Source organism: Eptesicus fuscus, chromosome 6 (assembly GCF_027574615.1).
Source record: "Eptesicus fuscus isolate TK198812 chromosome 6, DD_ASM_mEF_20220401, whole genome shotgun sequence".
In the NCBI taxonomy this organism is placed as follows: Eukaryota; Metazoa; Chordata; class Mammalia; order Chiroptera; family Vespertilionidae; genus Eptesicus; species Eptesicus fuscus.
Window position 1 is genome coordinate 55370194 of NC_072478.1, and position 17782 is coordinate 55387975.

A 17782-nucleotide genomic window follows, 5' to 3' on the forward strand; every position below is an offset into this window, starting at 1 on the left:
GCCCGCCTGCCTCCAGAGTCCCCCAGTCCCTCAGCCCCCAGCCACCCAGGGCTGGCCTGAGGCTCAGGTAACCAGGGCCGGCCGAGGCTTGCGCTGCCAGCAGTGGCAGCAGTAGAAGTGTGATGGGAGTGTCGTCTTCCCCTGATCGCCGGGTCGCCTCCTACCCCTGCGGGCTCCCGGACTGTGAGAGGAGGCAGGCCGGGCTGAGGGACCACCCCCCTCCAGTGCATGAATTTTCATGCAGCGGGCCTCTAGTTTAACAATAAAACAGGCATATGTGTGAATATTCAAATGAGTATACTCCTAAGAAAGTCATGATAGCAGTGTTCACATAAGATAGGCCAGTCCCTCTGGGGCCATGTCCAAAAGATTGTAGTAACTAATGACAAAAGGTCTTCCTAAAGGGTTTCTTTCCCAAAAGCAATGAAGCAGTACCGTCCATAGATCCCGGGCAGAGTATACTCTCTGTCTGTCTGTCTGTCTGTCTGCCTGTCTCCCTTTCTCTCTCTCATGCATGCACACAGACTCTTTGGGATTTTAAAGTTCCAAGTAGAATTCATTAATAAAAATATGAAATGTGTTTTGTTTTATAAATCATAGTGAAGTATGGAGAGATAAAGGAAGAACTAAGGGGCGAATAATAATCTCCTGCTTTCTACTGAAACCTGTCAGTTCACTCCCAACTCAAACACCTGGTTTAAAAGATTTATCTACAAGAAACCTAAAAGTTTGTATCCTGCCTCATCGACAACAGCCTCAAACTGTTCCTTGTCATCTCAGAAAACAAATCTTTTGCTCCTTCCTGCCTAGGGGAGGCCGAGGGACGGAGGTGGTCCTGTGTGGCCGAACTAGATGAAAGACTTGCCTTCCACCATGGAGACATGGAGTCTAATCAAGCAAAATGAGTTCTGAGATCCCAGCTCATTTCCTAGGGGAGATCAGTTCACATTACAAAATCATGGCGTCTCATTCATCACAACTGACTCAATCTTTGCTCAGGAGAGAACCCCAACTGGGACTAAACCACCTGTCTTCCCTTGCAAAGAGGCACTTTATCTGAGTTAGAGCTGAAAGCCTAGGAGTGAGAAAGCTTGCCAGCTTCCACCCGAGTGATACACATGCAACGTGGAAGGCAACTTAAGTTTTGCAAAGGAAGACGAGTTTAAGGAAGATTGGTGGTTGTGGTCTTAAAGATGCCAGATACAAATAATTATCACCGAGATGCTAAGGCATTATGGTGGAGAGAGCCAAGATTGGGGCTCCCTCTTCTTTATCTCCTAGGTTTTATTAAAGGATAAGCATTTCCATGCATCAGAGTTTAAAATGGCAAAGAAAGTGTGCTGATTTCTATGCTGATAAATGATCATCATCTCTTTTATTTCTTTCAGGGCATTGTTATAACACCCCTGCTACTGCTGCTTTTTGTGAGTATTTTGATGTTGTCTTTAATATCTTTTATTAAAAGCCATCTACAATCCTTGAAGAAAGGCCATTAAAATAGAATTGAAATTTGAATCATTTTGTATGACTTTGCATCACATTTTGAACTGTTCTCCCATTTGAGCTGTACCAAGTAATAACATGTGGACCCAAAGGGTCTCTGTAGCCCCATGATCCAAGGCCAGTGTCAGGGCCCAGTTATTAAGCCTCCAACTCCTGGCGAAGTCATGAATTATTAGAAATTAGTGGCCTGTGACATAGGTCACAAATGTACAGCTCTTTAGTTTTTCATTAGTAAAATCAAAGTGATTGCTAGTGACCCAGCATTTAGTTGATAGAAAGAGCCTTGGACCCAGAACCAGAGGAAGCTTAGGTTCCGAGGCTCACAGTAACAGGCTTCCCCACTTTGGGGAATACTGCCTCAATTTCTTCATCTGTAGTATGGGAAGCAATATTACCTACCCCAGTGTGCCTCCCAGGAATGAAATGTGCTTTAGAAATAAAAAAAATACAAGCTACTGGTTAACTAAACAAAAATTGTACAGAAAATAAGAAATGCTAATTAGCTGTCTTATTTCTTTTGGTACTAAGCATATGAGAAATTAGATGAAAAATTATAATAGAAATTAATGTTATCTCATGCTGAGAAAAGCATATGTAATCATGAGTGATACCTAAAATATTTTATGAACTGTGCATTTTTCATACACCCATCTCCCAAATATAAATCACTCTACTGATCACTGCAATGGAGGGGGGTGTTTCTAGGAGTGAAATGTAGCTGTTTAACTAGCACTGTTTGTCAGTGAATTAAAACTATAGGGAAAATTTATTTAATTATAGGGTAATTACCCAAGTTGGAATTCAATTAGAGTAATAGAGTGAGGGACTTCATTTCTTACAAGCTGTGCAGGAAGTGGAGAGGGAGAGATACTACTAAACAGTTGGATTCTGCATCATTCATGAAAGACATTACCTTTAAGTACAAAGGCCCAGCCTTCCCTCTCCTTTCCTTCTCTCCTGAAATGTTAGCTTCCTTCTGACCAGGTTCGAGGAGTCGAATAATCAGATTACTTCTCTGAGCATAACAAGCCTCATTCAGTTGGACTTCACCAGTTCAGAATTTGCAGCGAGTCCACTTGAAACTGAAGTGAATATTGATTTGCATTTGTTTGAAACACAAGACTTGGTACATACCTACCTGCTCACCAGATGTGAGGGCCTGGGATCATCCCTCGGTATTGTTTCCGAGACAAGGGTCACAGCTTCCCAGGAGCATCCCCTGCATGCACAGCTCGGGCCAGTCTGCAGTCCCGCTGCAGTGGGCCAGAGGACTAGTACAGAGCCAGGTATCTGGTAAGTGTATGGCCGTGTAGCCCAGGCTTTCTCCACTGCAGAAGAAATAAAGAGTGGCATCTCTAACTCAAGTGACTCTTAAGAAAATCCGGGAGAAGTCATAGCCGCAGCTAGAGGGCTGAGACCTAGGGTAGCACTTTTGAGTATCTCAGAGGCTGGAATCTCTGTGGCCCTGTTTTGGCTCATGACTAAAGAACTAGAGAAGTACTTTTTCCCTCTCCTTCCCATCTTCATGCCATAGAGATTTTCTCCATGGATTAATATTATGGCATTATACTATTGCAAGCTTCCCCCCTCCCTTGGACCCACAGACTTGTGAGCTTTAGTTGGTTCAACATTTTAAAATAATAGAGCAACAAGAATAGTGAAAGGAACTCCAAGACCCTGAACTTAAAAGTGTAATGTATCTCCCTGAGCCACCTGGGCTGTCCCAATAGGTTGTCACGGGCATCATCACCCAACATTGATAGACACTTCTATGTTCTGTGACTTTAACTCGCATGCAAGGCATATAGCACTTAGGTTGTCATGCAGTTTACAAACAATGGGCATTGCTTAAACACTTGGGTTGCCAGGCCTCATTTCCTAAGAGGAAAAAACCCCAAGCAACTTAAAATATGATCACATTCCATAAAAGATGTAGTATTGTTGTTCTTATCAACACCCCTGTTATGGGTTAAGTTGTATCCCTCAAAAAGATGTGTTGAAGATCTAACCCACGGTACCCCAGAATGTGACCTTATATGAAAATAGGCTTATTACAGATGTAATTAGTTTAGGTCAGTGGTCGGCAAACTCATTAGTCAACAGAGCCAAATATCAACAGTACGATTTAAATTTCTTTTGAGAGCCAAATTTTTTAAACAAACTTCTTCTAACACCACTTCTTCAAAATAGACTCGCCCAGGCCGTGGTATTTTGTGGAAGAGCCACACTCAAGGGGCCAAAGAGCCACATGTGGCTCGCGAGCTGCAGTTTGCCGACTATGGGTTTAGGTGAAGTCATATTGCTGTAGGGTGGGCCCTTACTGCAATATGACTGGTATCCTTATAGGAGAGAAGCCAGAGGCACACAAGGAGAATGCACGTCAGGTGGAAGCAGAGAAGGAGTGTTGGGTCTACAACTCTAGGAACACCAAGGGTTGCTGGCAAACTTCAGAAGCAAGAGGAGATGAGGAAGGATCCTCCCCTACAGATTTCACAGGGAGCATGACCTCATTAATCTCAGACTTAATAGCTTCCAGAACTGTGAAACAATATATTTCTGTTTACCCAGTTTGTGATGTTATCCTATATCAGTGATGGGCAACCTTTTGAGCTTGGTGTGTCAATCTTCGCCAAAAAACTGAGCATAACTCAGGTAGTGTGTCACTTTGAGGAAAAGACATTATTTCGCAAATGTTTCATCCTCAGGAGCAGCAAATGTTTCATCCTCGGCATGCGGCTGCGTATCATCAGAAATGTCTACACGTGTCAGTGCTGACACGCGTGTCATAGGTTCGCCATCACTGTCCTATATAATAAAAGGCTAATATGCAAATCTACCAAACGGCTATGACACGCACTGACCACCAGGGGGCAGACGCTCAACTGGGAGCACTAAGGATGTCCGACTGCGAGAGGGTACAGGCTGGGCTCAGGGACGCCCCCCTCAAGTGCACGAATTTCGTGCACCAGGCCTCTAATGTTACAGAAGAAACTAAAACAACGCCTGGAAATTGAATTGTCTTTTTTAAAAATCATATCTTGAAAGGGGGTGTGTCCTCATTCACAAAGGGAGAGTGTGGCCTCCTAAACACAGAGTTCATCCATAGTAATGGGAGAGAAAGAGGTAGAATAATTCTTATTGAGTAAATATAGTGGGAACTTATTACATAATCCCATGTGAACAGCATGACTACCTTTAGAGGTAGGTATTATCCTCACTTTATATGAGAAAACTTAGGTTCAAAGAGTTTTTGTAACTCGCTTTAGACTGCACAACTAGTAAAGAGCACAAGCGTTTTCAGTCAGAGTCTGCCTCCCCGGGGACCCCTTCCAGGTGATACTCACACAGCAATCCTCCCAGGAGACAGTGGTTTTAAGACATACGATCAGCACTCAATTGCTACTTCTTGAATATTTTTATTCTGGGTAACACAGGAAAGACTAAACAAGAACAAGGCATAATTATTGCCTTGAACAAACTTAAAGTTTATTTGGGTAAACAAGAATAAAGAGTAATGAAGACATTTAGAGGGAAAATTAACCGCTACACTGTTTTATTCAGACTGAGTTGCATAGGAGTTCATGGAAGAGAGAGGTCGGGGTCAGGGAGAGAGATCCGGGCCTGACCTTGAGGCTGCAGTCATTATTAGTTTTTCTAGTAAATGGCTATCTGTGGTAAAAAATAATTCTTCAACTTCTGATCCATCAATAGAAACAATGAATATAGCCATTACTGTCATATGCAGTACTCTACTTTTTGTCATATGTTCCCAGTGATGATTGCATAATTGATAGTCACATGTATAAAATGATGACAAAACACTTAAAGAGAAACTATCCATTTAATTGGCCCAAATGTTTTACTCCCGTAAACGTTTCTAAAGCAAGTGAGGACCATATTCTCTTGAACCCGAGAGTAGCTTATCTTCTGACTGTGTGTGTAAAACGCACAGCGGTGGTTCTCACACAGGGAGAACTTTTTGAGGCAAAATAATCTGGAGTCTTTGATAAATACCCTGCCGGGGCTCTCCCCCCACCCCCAGACTTTTGAACCCTAAAGGGCCAGGAGGAGCACCTGGTACACCATTTCCAAATGCTCTAGCTAGAAGTGACATTGATATCCTCCCTTCTCCTTTAAGGACCACTGTCCCGGAGGCCAGCTCCCTGCTGGTCTGGGACTTCTCAGGCTCCACGGAAGGGAGGGAGGCAGTGACTGGGTGAGCTCAGGCACAGCGCTGCCGCCTCTGCCACACTTTCCCTGCCCCTAGCTCCTCCCAACTCCAGCTGCTGGGCTCGCTGAGCAGGCGGGGTCTGCTCTGCACAGCATGAGGAGGACACTGCGTCCCTCCACCGCCCTTGCTGAGGGTCCCCACACTCAGAGCACTCTTCTGGGGGAGCGTCAACATCTGCTCTGTTTAGTTTGCAACAGTAGGCACTTTGGTTCCTGAACCAAACTCATATTGACAAGACCAAATCCTGTGGTCAGGGGATTAGAAGCAAAGATTGTTTCTAGATGCTTCTGAGTACCGCTGCCCCTAGCTCTCCAGGTCCCCAAAGTCCGTCTCCCCACAGCTTTCCTCTGTGCACCATGATATGCCAATTTACCGTTCATTTGGGTGCATCCCACTAAAATGTCTGTGTGGTTTGAGTATCCGGAACTTACAGTTGTACATTGGGGCCTTCAGTTATGGAAGGTAATCTTTTCATTTTAGGTTTTAAATTAGCCTATAACAACAAGACATGTTTTACATATTTTTTATCTTTGAAAAATCAGTTGAAGCCTGTTTTGCTCGTTCCTTCCCAGAGAAGGAAACACCATGCACCTAGAGTAAACAGGGTCCTTTCCCAACTAAATACATGCCTTCCAGGTAGTGACCCAGCTTTAGTTTGATTCGGGCAGCTGAATCAGAATCAACCACATTCTTCACAATCATGTTCTTAATTTTAATAGAAATAAAAGCCAGTTTGACACTGAGCCTGTCAGCTGGTGTACACTAAACTCATCTGTGTGTGGAAGTAATCAACGCCGTTGCATGTGTCCCTGGAGAGAAGGAGCAGCTGGGTGAAAGAAAGGCTCAACTGCAGTTTCTGGGGAAAGATGGAAACCTAGAAGGGATTGGGGGCTGGGGACCAGGGACACTCCTGTCGGCTTCTCTCTGAAGGAAAGGAGAGCGGTATGGGAGAGTACATCTGTCTGTGGGCACTAGAAAGTAAGGTGCGATAGGAAACAAGTCCCTTCCTTCTTCCCCTTCCCCCAGGACTGGGCTCCATGGGTAATGGGTGACGGGCAGGGTAAGGGTGGGCACTGGACAGGAAGTGAACAAGTCCTATTCTGTCTCAAGCAGTGTCTTTCCCATTTCCTCGCAAAAAGAGATTTAACATCCGTCATTCCACTGTATACACTATAAATATCTATCCTTATTTTTCCCTGAATGCGGTGCTAATGAAAGCGAAGACCAGTCATCAAGGGTGAATTATTTAATGCAATAATGTTTTAATAGCTGAGAAGAGGCACACATAGTGGAGACGCCCGTGGCTAATGGATTTCCCTGGTAGGAGATAAAAGGCTGATTACACAGCAGAGCAAGGGAAGACCTGGTGCATTAATGACAATTTACAGGTCAGCTCACTTACAGGAGAGATTTAAAACGCACCATCTGTTTTCTAACTGGAGGTTGATAAGTATGATTTTACGGACAGTCAACGTCCCTCCGTCAAGAATTGGTACTTGTTTGTCTTTCTGTGTCTTGTTAGTTTGGCCCCATAATATTTTACTGACTGGACCCCCAGATTCTTTCCAAATCAAATAGTTTCTGAATTGAATGGATTGATAGCAGCCAACCCTGCTTCCATTCAGCCTTTTGCTGCCAAGTTCAAGTCCTAATGCCCAGAAGACATCATTGTATGTGCTGGATTAACGCTGATGAAGCTACCCTGTTACTAGTCTTGTATCATCGTGAGAGCGGTGAGAAAATGTCACTCAAATAATTTTCTGGACCCTGTGGTTGAATTTGGGAACCCCAGTTGAGAAAGGCTGTACCATCAACCCCTGTGGATCGAGTGCCTCCACACACACCCATTCTTTCTTTCTTTTCCTCCTCTTCTTGCTTCTGCCTGCCTTCAGTTCCCCATCTCCATGCAGCCCTAACCCCCAGCCCCCAGCTCCCACATACTAATGCACTTCCCCTCCTTCTCCCACAGGGTCAGGAAAGGGGGAGCCCATTCCTGCTCCCTTACCCATTTCACTGCTCCTTACCCTCTGTAATTAACATGCAGTAGAGTGTAGGATGAAGTTAGAGACTGTGGAGCGACACTTATGGGTTTGGATCCTGGCTCTGACACTTTTAGCTATGGTGACCTTGACCAAGTCTGTTCTGTGCCACTCTTACCTCATGAAAATTGGGGTACCGATAAGACCTGCCTCGGGGAGTTGCTGTATTAAATTATTCAACACACATTAAGCATTCAGAGCAGTGTCTGGCACATAGAACGTGCACAATCTTGCTGCCATTAGTGTACTTAGGACAATTGTGTGGGAGGCCAGCCCACCGATCCTTGCCTGGGCCTGTGAATTCAGTAGGGCCTTGTAACATACCTGAAGTTGGAAGGACGGGAAGGAAAGAAAACGTTGCCAGGCCTCTTTTTCTACCTGTGTATCGTGGTCATTCGTTAAGCACCTGCTGTGTACTGGATTAGTGGTTCTCAAAGTTGGAACCCCAGCTCTGCAGCACCAGCCTTTCCTCTTCCCCATATGTTCTGAAGGTGGGGCCAAGCAGTCTCTGTTTTAACAAACCCAACAGATGCTTCTTGTTTTTTTTTGTTTTTTAAAAATATATATTTTATTGATTTTTTACAGAGAGGAAGAGAGAAGGATAGAGAGTTAGAAACATTGACGAGAGAGAAACATTGATCAGCTGCCTCCTGCACACCCCCCACTGGGGATGTGCCCGCAACCAAAGTACATGCCCTTGACCGGAATCGAACCTGGGATCCTTCAGTCCACAGGCCGACGCTCTACCCACTGAGCCAAACCGGTTTCTGCCCAAAAGATGCTTCTGATGTGCTAGTGTAAGAACCAGTGCCCCAGCTGTAAAAACATAGCCACTCTGCTGGGCACGGGGAATGTGAACTTGAGTAAGTCCCTGGCCTTCAGGAGCACACAGACTCCTGGGACAGACAGACTTGCAAACAAGAGCAACCGAGGGTGCTGAGAGGTCCTGTGGACACCACAATACTCTATGGCCCCACAAAAGAGGAGGTGGCCACATCTGCATTTTGGGGGGAGCGTTTGGAAAGAATTCCTAAAGAAGAAATGCCTGAACTGAGTCTTAGAAAGAGACTAGAACTCTTCTGGTTCTCAGTGAGGAGGGGGAGGACATTCATAGGAAGATGAAGGGTGGATCCCACACGAAACTCAACTTTTGAAACTGGAGAGGAAGGGTTTGTGCTTAGTGCACGGCTGGATCCCCAGCACCTAGGGCAGTGATGGCGAACCTATGACACGCGTGTCAGCACTGACACGCGTAGCCATTTCTGATGACACATTTGCTGCTCCTGAGGATGAAACATTTGCTGCTCCTGAGGATGAAACATTTGCGAAATAATGTTTTTTTCCTCAAAGTGACACACTACCCAAGTTATGCTCAGTTTTTTGGCAAAGTTTGACACACCAAGCTCAAAAGGTTGCCCATCACTGACCTAGGGCGTGCCATGGCTCACAGCTTTGTGAATGAACACAAAGCTCCTAAATTCCACATGTTTGATTTTCACTGAATCACTTCTTTTCAGCATAAGATATTAAAACAAATCAACAAACCTACTTGTGAGTTTCTGCTTCACAGCACTATATTCCTGAAAGAAAGTAACCGATGACCGGATTGTTTAAGGCACTGTGTCTTGAAGCACAGGTTGGCAGCAGGAGGTAGGTCACCACTGAAGCTGTGCTACCTCGGTAGCTCAGTGAGGCCCAGAGCACTTGCTTGACCAAACAAGGCGTTTCTGAACCTGCAAGTCTATCCAAGTGCGAATTATGGATGCTTCTCATAAACACACTGGTCTTCACGGCAGAAACCACGACAGGTTCCTCATTAAAGTGTGATGAGCTGAGTACCCCAGACAGCGAGCTTCCTTCTGCTTTAGTTAAGGTCAGCTCTGCATGCAGAACGGCTGGGTCTCCGGCTCTTCCAGGCATGCTCTCAGGAGCCGCCCTGTGCCGGCATTCGCTCTTCTTTCTTCTGGATGCCAGGCATGCTTCACAGAGTCAGAAACTTCCCCAAGGGTCCCCTGCATCTCCACACTGACCCAAGACCCGTCTGGCGGCCAATTCGAAAGCTAGGACTTGTGCCAAATTAGAGCCCCGCATTGAGGTTCCCTTCCTCTCGGAGCCACTTCTAAGGGAGCCCTCCTGCCGGATTGCCTCCCAGCATCCCCGCGGACCCAGCCTGGCTTTGTGTAACCTGTTAATGACATCTCTGGCTAGCTTGCTCTGGCCTCTGATCTGACAAGGCCTCCGAGGAGGGAGGCTCTAACCCGTGTTCCTCATCTAGTGCATCTAAGATCATAGGCACCGCAGAGGACAGAGGGACCTGGAGACCATGGCAACCGCCCCTCACCCCGTAGCCCTCTCCACTGTCTCCGAGGAGCAGGAAGCTTCCAAGCACTGACCGTGCAAATGATGAATGGAAGTTAGAATACATGGCATTCTTAAAACCGAAGTTGAAATGGATTTTCCTTTACTTCTCTTATGCCAAATTTGATCTTTTAGATCAGGGGTGGGGAACCTTTTTTCTGCTAAGTAACCCCCCAAATTAACTTAGTAATGAAGCCACAATTTTACTTTTTTCTCCATTTGATCTCTGAGCTTACTGCTGTGCAGGAATACTCTATGGCTAAGCAAACAGCCTTCCCAGTGTGGGAGAGCTGTTGTCACGGAGCAGATTTGGCTGAAGGGTGGCTTGAATGTGTTTGAGAAGCATAGCCAATTTCATATCATAAAGCAGCGATTAGAAACCTCAGTTTTCACATCTTTAAAAAGAGGGAATGCAATGGTGCTACAAGTCTCTTCCAGGGTTAAGATCTGTCAATCTTAGGTCTTCTCCTCCGGAGCAGCATTAAGGATCTAAGGAGGCGGGGAGAGCTGAGGGCAGAGAACAGGCTGCCCTCACTCTGCTCCACACACTCACACAGATACACACACTCACACAGAGACACACTCACACAGAGACTCTCACACAGAGACACACTCACAGACACTCATACAGAGACACACACACAGAGACACACTCACAGACACACAAACACTCACAGAGACACACTCACACAGAGACTCTCACACAGAGACTCTCATACAGAGACTCTCACACAGAGACACACTCACAGACACACAAACACTCACAGAGACACACTCACACAGAGACACACTCACACAGACACACAGAGAGACACACACACATTTACACTCATTCACACAGACACACACTCACACAGAGACACACATTCACACACATTCACACAGACACAGACTCACACAAAGACACACACCCTTAGACACACATTCACACAGACACACACACTCATAGACACACACTCACAGAGACACACACTCACATATACAGACACATATGCATTCACAGACACACACAGAAATGCACACACTCACAGAGACACAGTCACACTCACAGAACACACACACATTCACATCCTTCTTCACATGGCTATCATCATGACTGTATGCCCTTTGTGTTTAGGTGCACATATGGATTAGTTGTGTTACTAGTAATAAACAGAGAAAAAATACCATGTAAGTTCTATAATACCACATGATAATATTTTTATATACTAGTATACTTAAGTTTTGTGTTTGTTTAACTTTAGGAAAAATGGATATGGTTTTGAATAAGAGTCTGTCATTTTTTAGCACGTCATGTTTGCACATTACTTCATTTCTTTGTTCTGCACAAATTTATTCATCCACAAATGCATTCTCTGTGCCAGTTACTGGGTTAAGCACAGAAATGGCAGAGGGACGATCGCTTGTGACATGATTGTTCATTAAAATACCTTGAAAGTATTGACTTAATAAAGTTGAGATAGAAAGAGGAGCTGGGCCATGTAAGATCATCCATGAGCTTCCAGACAAGAATCATCACCTTTTAATAGATAGTTATTATTACCCTGACTACTACTGGCTGTCTCCAAACATTGCAAACCTATGGATAGACCATTGAGCTGGATGTTTTGAACTTGAAAACTTTGTTCTTTAAAGTGTATTTTTCTGTTCTTCTAGTGCTTCAATTTCCTGTAAGATATGTTTTTCTTTATTTCAATCCTTGCCCCAGGGGCATCCTTGGAATTGATATTTGTGAAGAGAATATATTTGTTAAGTACCTTGTGCCTCCAGGACATTGCTGCTCTGAAATAGTCTGAAATTAGATTTTACTACTCCGGCTTTGCATTAAAAGAAACCTCTCACAAAAATGTAGCATTTGCTACATCAGGAATCCTATCTGCTCCTCACCAGTTCCACGTTTCCTGCTTCCCTCTCTTCATTCCGTTAGTGTGTCTCGGTCAAGGGAGGAAAGGGCTACAACTTATGAGTTAAACCAGTGGCCAGTGTTGAAGGTAGTGTTGAATGAGTGCCAGCACCAATGGGCAGGACATACATTCTTAGCCTTTTGAATGCATCTAAATTGGGCTGGCGAGAGGGTGCAGAACCTGATAAACTACTCCAGGTGGAGAAAGGTTCTGATGAGTCAGTTCACACAGAATCTGATCTCACATTTCATCCTGAGCTACTGACTTCATTGATCTAAAGATTTGATTTGTTTCATTTAACATTCTATGCCCTCAGTCATCACCATCTCAATGTATTTTACAAAAATAATTTTTCCAAAAGGTATTTCCAAGTTTAACTAAATGTAGGTAACTATGGAAATTGAGGTTTGGTCTGCAGGGGGAGGGTGACTGCAAATTCCAAGGGCCAGGGAGCTTGTTAGTGATGGTTTGAGAGAATGTGATGGCAGAAGGGAGTTATGAGAGAGATAAACATCTATGGAACAGGTTAGTATCTTGTCAGGTTTGAAAACCAGAAGGAGGTTTGAAAAACATTCAAGTTCATAGGAAGACAGCAGTTCTTGGTGGTTGAGGCTAATGTGAGGGTGCAACTGTGTTTGTAGACAAACTCCATCTTGTGCTGCTGGCTCTTATGAAGCTGAGAATGCAGTAATTAGCAAAGAAAGAGCCAAAAAGTGAGGAAGGGTTAAAAAATAGGAATTATGAACAGTGCTAAGACATACACATTTGGGAGAGGTATACTGACATTTTAAGTTGAAAAATAAGTCATGTTCAGGATTTCCCATTTGCTAGACTTGGTGTAAGAAAAAAAATTAAAGACTATGAGACTCATTGCCTTTGTTTTGAAGGAGTAAGAAAGTTAGAAAATATTTCATTTTCATAACTTAAGATATCACCTTGATAAGAGAATAAGATATACTTGTTTGTTTTAGGTAGGTGATAGGTGAAATGGTAATCACATAAACTATGATTATAGGTGAAATATCATGCCATACAATTATAGACACTATGAACACAGAATTGCTTTATTTTTCAGAATTGGATTTCATAATAAGCTATCTCAGTTCATTGTAAAACAATATTATTGTTTGTCCTCAAACTTAGTGTCCCAATAAAAATTGTATACTAAACTACTTAGCAGTCTATTTTGTGTTAAATTTTAAAAATTTTTAAGTAACTTCACTTGCTCTTTGTATATAGCTACCAAATTTTGGGTGCATTATGAAAGAATTATCTTATTGCATGATTTGTCTAACAGCACTGTTTGCTCACTGGTTCCAAGTAACTCTAACCCCTCTTATATTTTTGTTTAACAGCTCGGCTCATCCTCTTCGGTGCCTTTTACATCTATTTTTTCTCAGCTTTCTGTGACAGTTGTGGTTCCTCTCATTATTGGACAGGTAAGGTCTCCAATTCCATCTGCTCTTTTCTTTATAGATCAAATTGTGAATTCTTACAAAATGTCAGGACAATTGAGAAAAAGATAGAGGAAGAGACAGTTAAATGAAAATATAAGACTGGGCAACACAGGTTTTATCAATCACAGTATTCTCATCGTTTTATTTTTTTAGTGAATAACAATATGCTTTATAGATAGCTATAGATAGGGACATCTGCCCAGAATCTTGATATATTTTTTTTAACATTTATTATCCCTTCTTTAGAGCTATGCAGCTAACTTGAAACATTTAGCAAACCGTTACCTTGTTCTGTGACCTCCGGTAAGGTCTCGACATTTGGGGCCATTGCTGGGAGCAAGCATCTGTCTTTGGCTGCTCAGAGCCTCCTCCAGCAGCAGGTATCCTATTTGTGATCGTGTAGTTGGTAAAATAAACATTTAATTCTATAAGCTCTTACATTGGATCCTAGAAAATTTACTTCCCTTTACCATTCTTATTGAATTGGACAATAAAATAAATTCTTACAAATTAATTTCTTGTAACAAGGTTATAATAACCATGTAATTTAATTATAAGATATAGGTTTTAAAACAAGGTTGTTTTTCTACTCACAGGTAGCCACAGTAAAGAACTACAGAATTTAATGTGCTACTAAATGAGTGAATTTTAGGAAAGAATATATTTGGATGATTAAGGGCATAGACCTGGGTTTAAGAGCAAGTAGGTTCTAGACTTAGTTCTACCTCTTATTTGCTGTGTGACCTTTGGCAAATCATTTGATCTCCTTAGCTCCAGACTCACAACTTACTAAATCACATAATAATAATGCCCATCTTAAAAGGTATCCAATGACATAAGGATGCATATAAAGGTTTTGTCATTGAAGAGCCTGACACAGGTAAGTACTCCATAGCATCTGTCATCACCACACTATCAAATTCCCTACAATACAACACAGAAGGCAACTCTTTGAAATATTAACTATAAAAAATCGTGTATGTATAGACATGTAGTATTTACAAGCTATCTTGGGTTAGAGTCCCTGGGAAACAGACACTGAGACCAGTGTTTCCATGTGGGGAAGTACCCTGGGGCTCAACACTTTTGGGAGAGTGAAGGAAGGATGGGATGAGGAGGTGTACTGTGAACCAATCCTGCAGTGGCCTCAACACGTCCCAGGGGTGCCCTGGAGCTGGGAGGACCCCTCAGACTGTCCTGCCTACTCCAGAGTTCCTATCTTGATACTCCTGTCCCTCCCACTCCCCATGGGAGGTGTGCCCTTGGGTGAATCTGCTCAGTCAGCAGCAACTCCCAAAAGAGCTCAACTGAGATCTTTCAGCCAATTAAGCAGCCCATTCCTGAAGGGATGGAACTGGGTGGCTCATCATAGCATCCACTATACAGGCACATTTTGGTTTTATTTTCATTTTATACTTAGAAAAGGGACTGAATTGAGGATAAGGGGGAAGGATTTTAAAGCACTCAAAAATACAATTTAATTAAATATGATTGATACTTGAACAGTGCTGATCACAGAACAGGAATCTGAATAAATATTACTTCCCCCATCTACCTCTCTAACTTATTTGCCACATTTTCTACACTCTAGCCTTCCTGTCTTTTTCTCAATTCCTGCTTAATTTTTCTGTTTAGAGTGTCTTTCTACCCACCCCAGCTCATTGTTCATTTGACTCTTTAATTCATATCTTCTTTGAACCACCTATCTGATTTCCTGATTATCTTTATTGCAGTACCTCATTTGATTCCTTTCTTGTCCTTTTTCACTACTTTCTTATCATTTGTTTCCCTGTTAACTATTTGTCTCCTTGATTAGACTATAATGAGTATAGGAATCATATTTGTTTTGCTTATCATTACATACCCAGATCATAGGCCCCCAATACATATATGCTGAATGAATGAATGAATGAATGAATGAGGGAGGGAATGAGTGAGAGTTCTATGATCAGTGAGGGAAATGTTGTATCTTATAGAGATATAAAAATACCTACCTGCCCTCCTCAGATCTAGACAGTTTACACTGTGGATAGTATTAGCTTAAACCCATACTTATTTTCTTGGTTCTGAAAATAATTTCATATACTAGCCAGGGCTCATACATTCTTCTCTTAGTGGATCTTGGAAATATGTCTGTTAATAATAAATGTTCAGCTTAAAACATATGGACAAAGAAAATATCTTTGTCAGTCATTCACCTGTTTTTTTAAATGCAAATGGCTATATAATTTATATAATTAAGAATATTTAGCCAAAGAGAATAATAAATTATTAAATTTCTTGCCCTCTACATGCTCAGTAGTAAAGTATTACTGTAAATTATAAAATAGTAAAGGTAGCCAAAAGTAGTATAAGTGGTTTTTTAAAAGTACTCTAGGTATCAAAGTGGCTATATTTACATCTACCGCTCCCTCCTATATTCTAAGATAACCATCACACCCCAGCCTCCACCTGTAGAAACCACCTTGCCTCCTGCCTCCCCTACATCCTTCCTTCCATCCAGGCAGGCAGTGCCCCCATTTCTGCCTTGGAAATCTCATGTCTGGCATCTTCACATCCACATCTTCATCCTGTCTTGTCTAAATGCACCTCCCAAACTGTCTCTGCTGTGAGCCTCTTCCAGTTCCGACCCAAGGTCTTTGCTGTCTCTGGGGTGGTCCTAAAAACAAATCAGGCCAGGTTATTCCCCTCCTTAAAGCATCCTGCTGCTCCCTGCTGCCCATTGCTGTGTGGCCCACACAGCCCTTCATCCTCTGGCCCCAGCCTGCCTCTCCACAGTCACCTCCCCCACTTCATTTAGACTCTTGTACTGCCATATGCAGCTCCCCTCCCGGACCAGGCCCTTCACGGCCCCATGCCTTTTATCTTACTGTCCCATCTTTCCTGCCAGCAAACTCCTACTCATTCCTCAAGACTCGGTACAGAGACGCCCTCTGACGTGCAGTCCACCTGTTCTGTCTCCCCAGTTCCAGGTCCCCCAGGGTCTTGATGCATAATACTTACCAGGGGAGATTATACTTGATCTGTGCACCTCCTGGAAGCAGAGACTCTATTATAATAAGTATATTTAATAGCATACTCCATCGTAGGGTGTGAGCTGTATAAAAAGATTGCCTGAAGACAACTCTGAATTTACCTTCACGGAGTCCCCAGCAGCATCTCCCCTGGGTCTCCAGCTTTGCTAGAGAGAAACACATAGTTGGTCTCACCTTTTTTAAAATTCTTGAGCCCAGATGTAAAATGGCATACAACACTTCTTAGACGTCTCACTCGACTTCCTCATAGGGTTATTCCACCCTGTCCTATATTTTCAAACCCCTTCTACTTCCCCTAACACTTTCCCCCTCGCCCATTGCATTCGGGACTCACTGCCTTTGCTTCTGCTTCTCAAACAGGCCAGCCCGATCCTGCCTTAGACACTGCATTGTCGTCAGTCCTTGTGCTTGGAACACCTTCTCCCTGTCCCTCTCAGAAAGGAAAGACCCTTCCTCATCCTCCCCCAGCCCCCGCCTTGCTCGCTATTGTCCAGTGTAAACCTCTGCCTAACAGGATAGTATCTGCTTCTTGATGTTTGTTGTTTTTGCTTTTTATTTATCTCCTCTAACCAGAAGGTGAGCTCCCTGGACCAGGGACCCCTCAGGAGAAGAAAGTCATATTCCTGCTCAGCCAGCTAACTAGCTTTGGAACATTTTATGCAAGTTGTTTGGGCTCTGCAAGCCTGTGTTTTCAGCAGTAAACTGAGCAGGATAATATCTGTATGACCTTTCTCATTACAACACGATGAAGTAATAGTGGGAAAGAATTTTCAAAATGTTAAGTAGATGATGGGTGCTTACTGTGTTCATTTATTGTTGTTGTTTATACTTTTTACAAAGTATACTTTTTACAAAATATACATTGGATTTGATTTTATATCCCGACTACACATTTCAACAGAATATTAATGAAGAAACAAAACACTTTATGAAAATTGATGAGGTCAATGGAATAGAGGATAAAAATTGGAGAAACAATCTGAAGCCACCTTTAAGAAAAAATACATTTTAAAATTCAGACCTAACATGGAAAATTACCCACCTTATATCCCCACTCAAAAATCAGTTTATAGATATAAATACCAGTAGGGGAAAAGGCAAGAAAATACCATGGGGAAAAAAACAACAACAACAACAACAAAACACCAGAAACTAGAGTGACATATATTACATTTTTTGGTTATCTCCAATAGGGACACTTGTCACCTGAGGTGTGTTAGTCTCCCAGTGCGTCGTGCGGGTCCCGCAGTAACTG

General features: G+C 43.1%; 1 protein-coding gene across 1 annotated transcript in view; it reads left to right on the forward strand.

Moving 5' to 3' along the window:
- The window catches only part of SLC10A7 (solute carrier family 10 member 7), a 196096-nt gene that overhangs the window by 145083 nt on the left and 33231 nt on the right, over positions 1 to 17782 (forward strand). Inside the window, exons 6-7 of the mRNA XM_008143906.3 lie at positions 1389 to 1424; positions 13391 to 13474. Coding sequence (XP_008142128.1) covers positions 1389 to 1424; positions 13391 to 13474 — 120 coding nt within the window. The remainder of the gene's footprint in view (positions 1 to 1388; positions 1425 to 13390; positions 13475 to 17782) is intronic.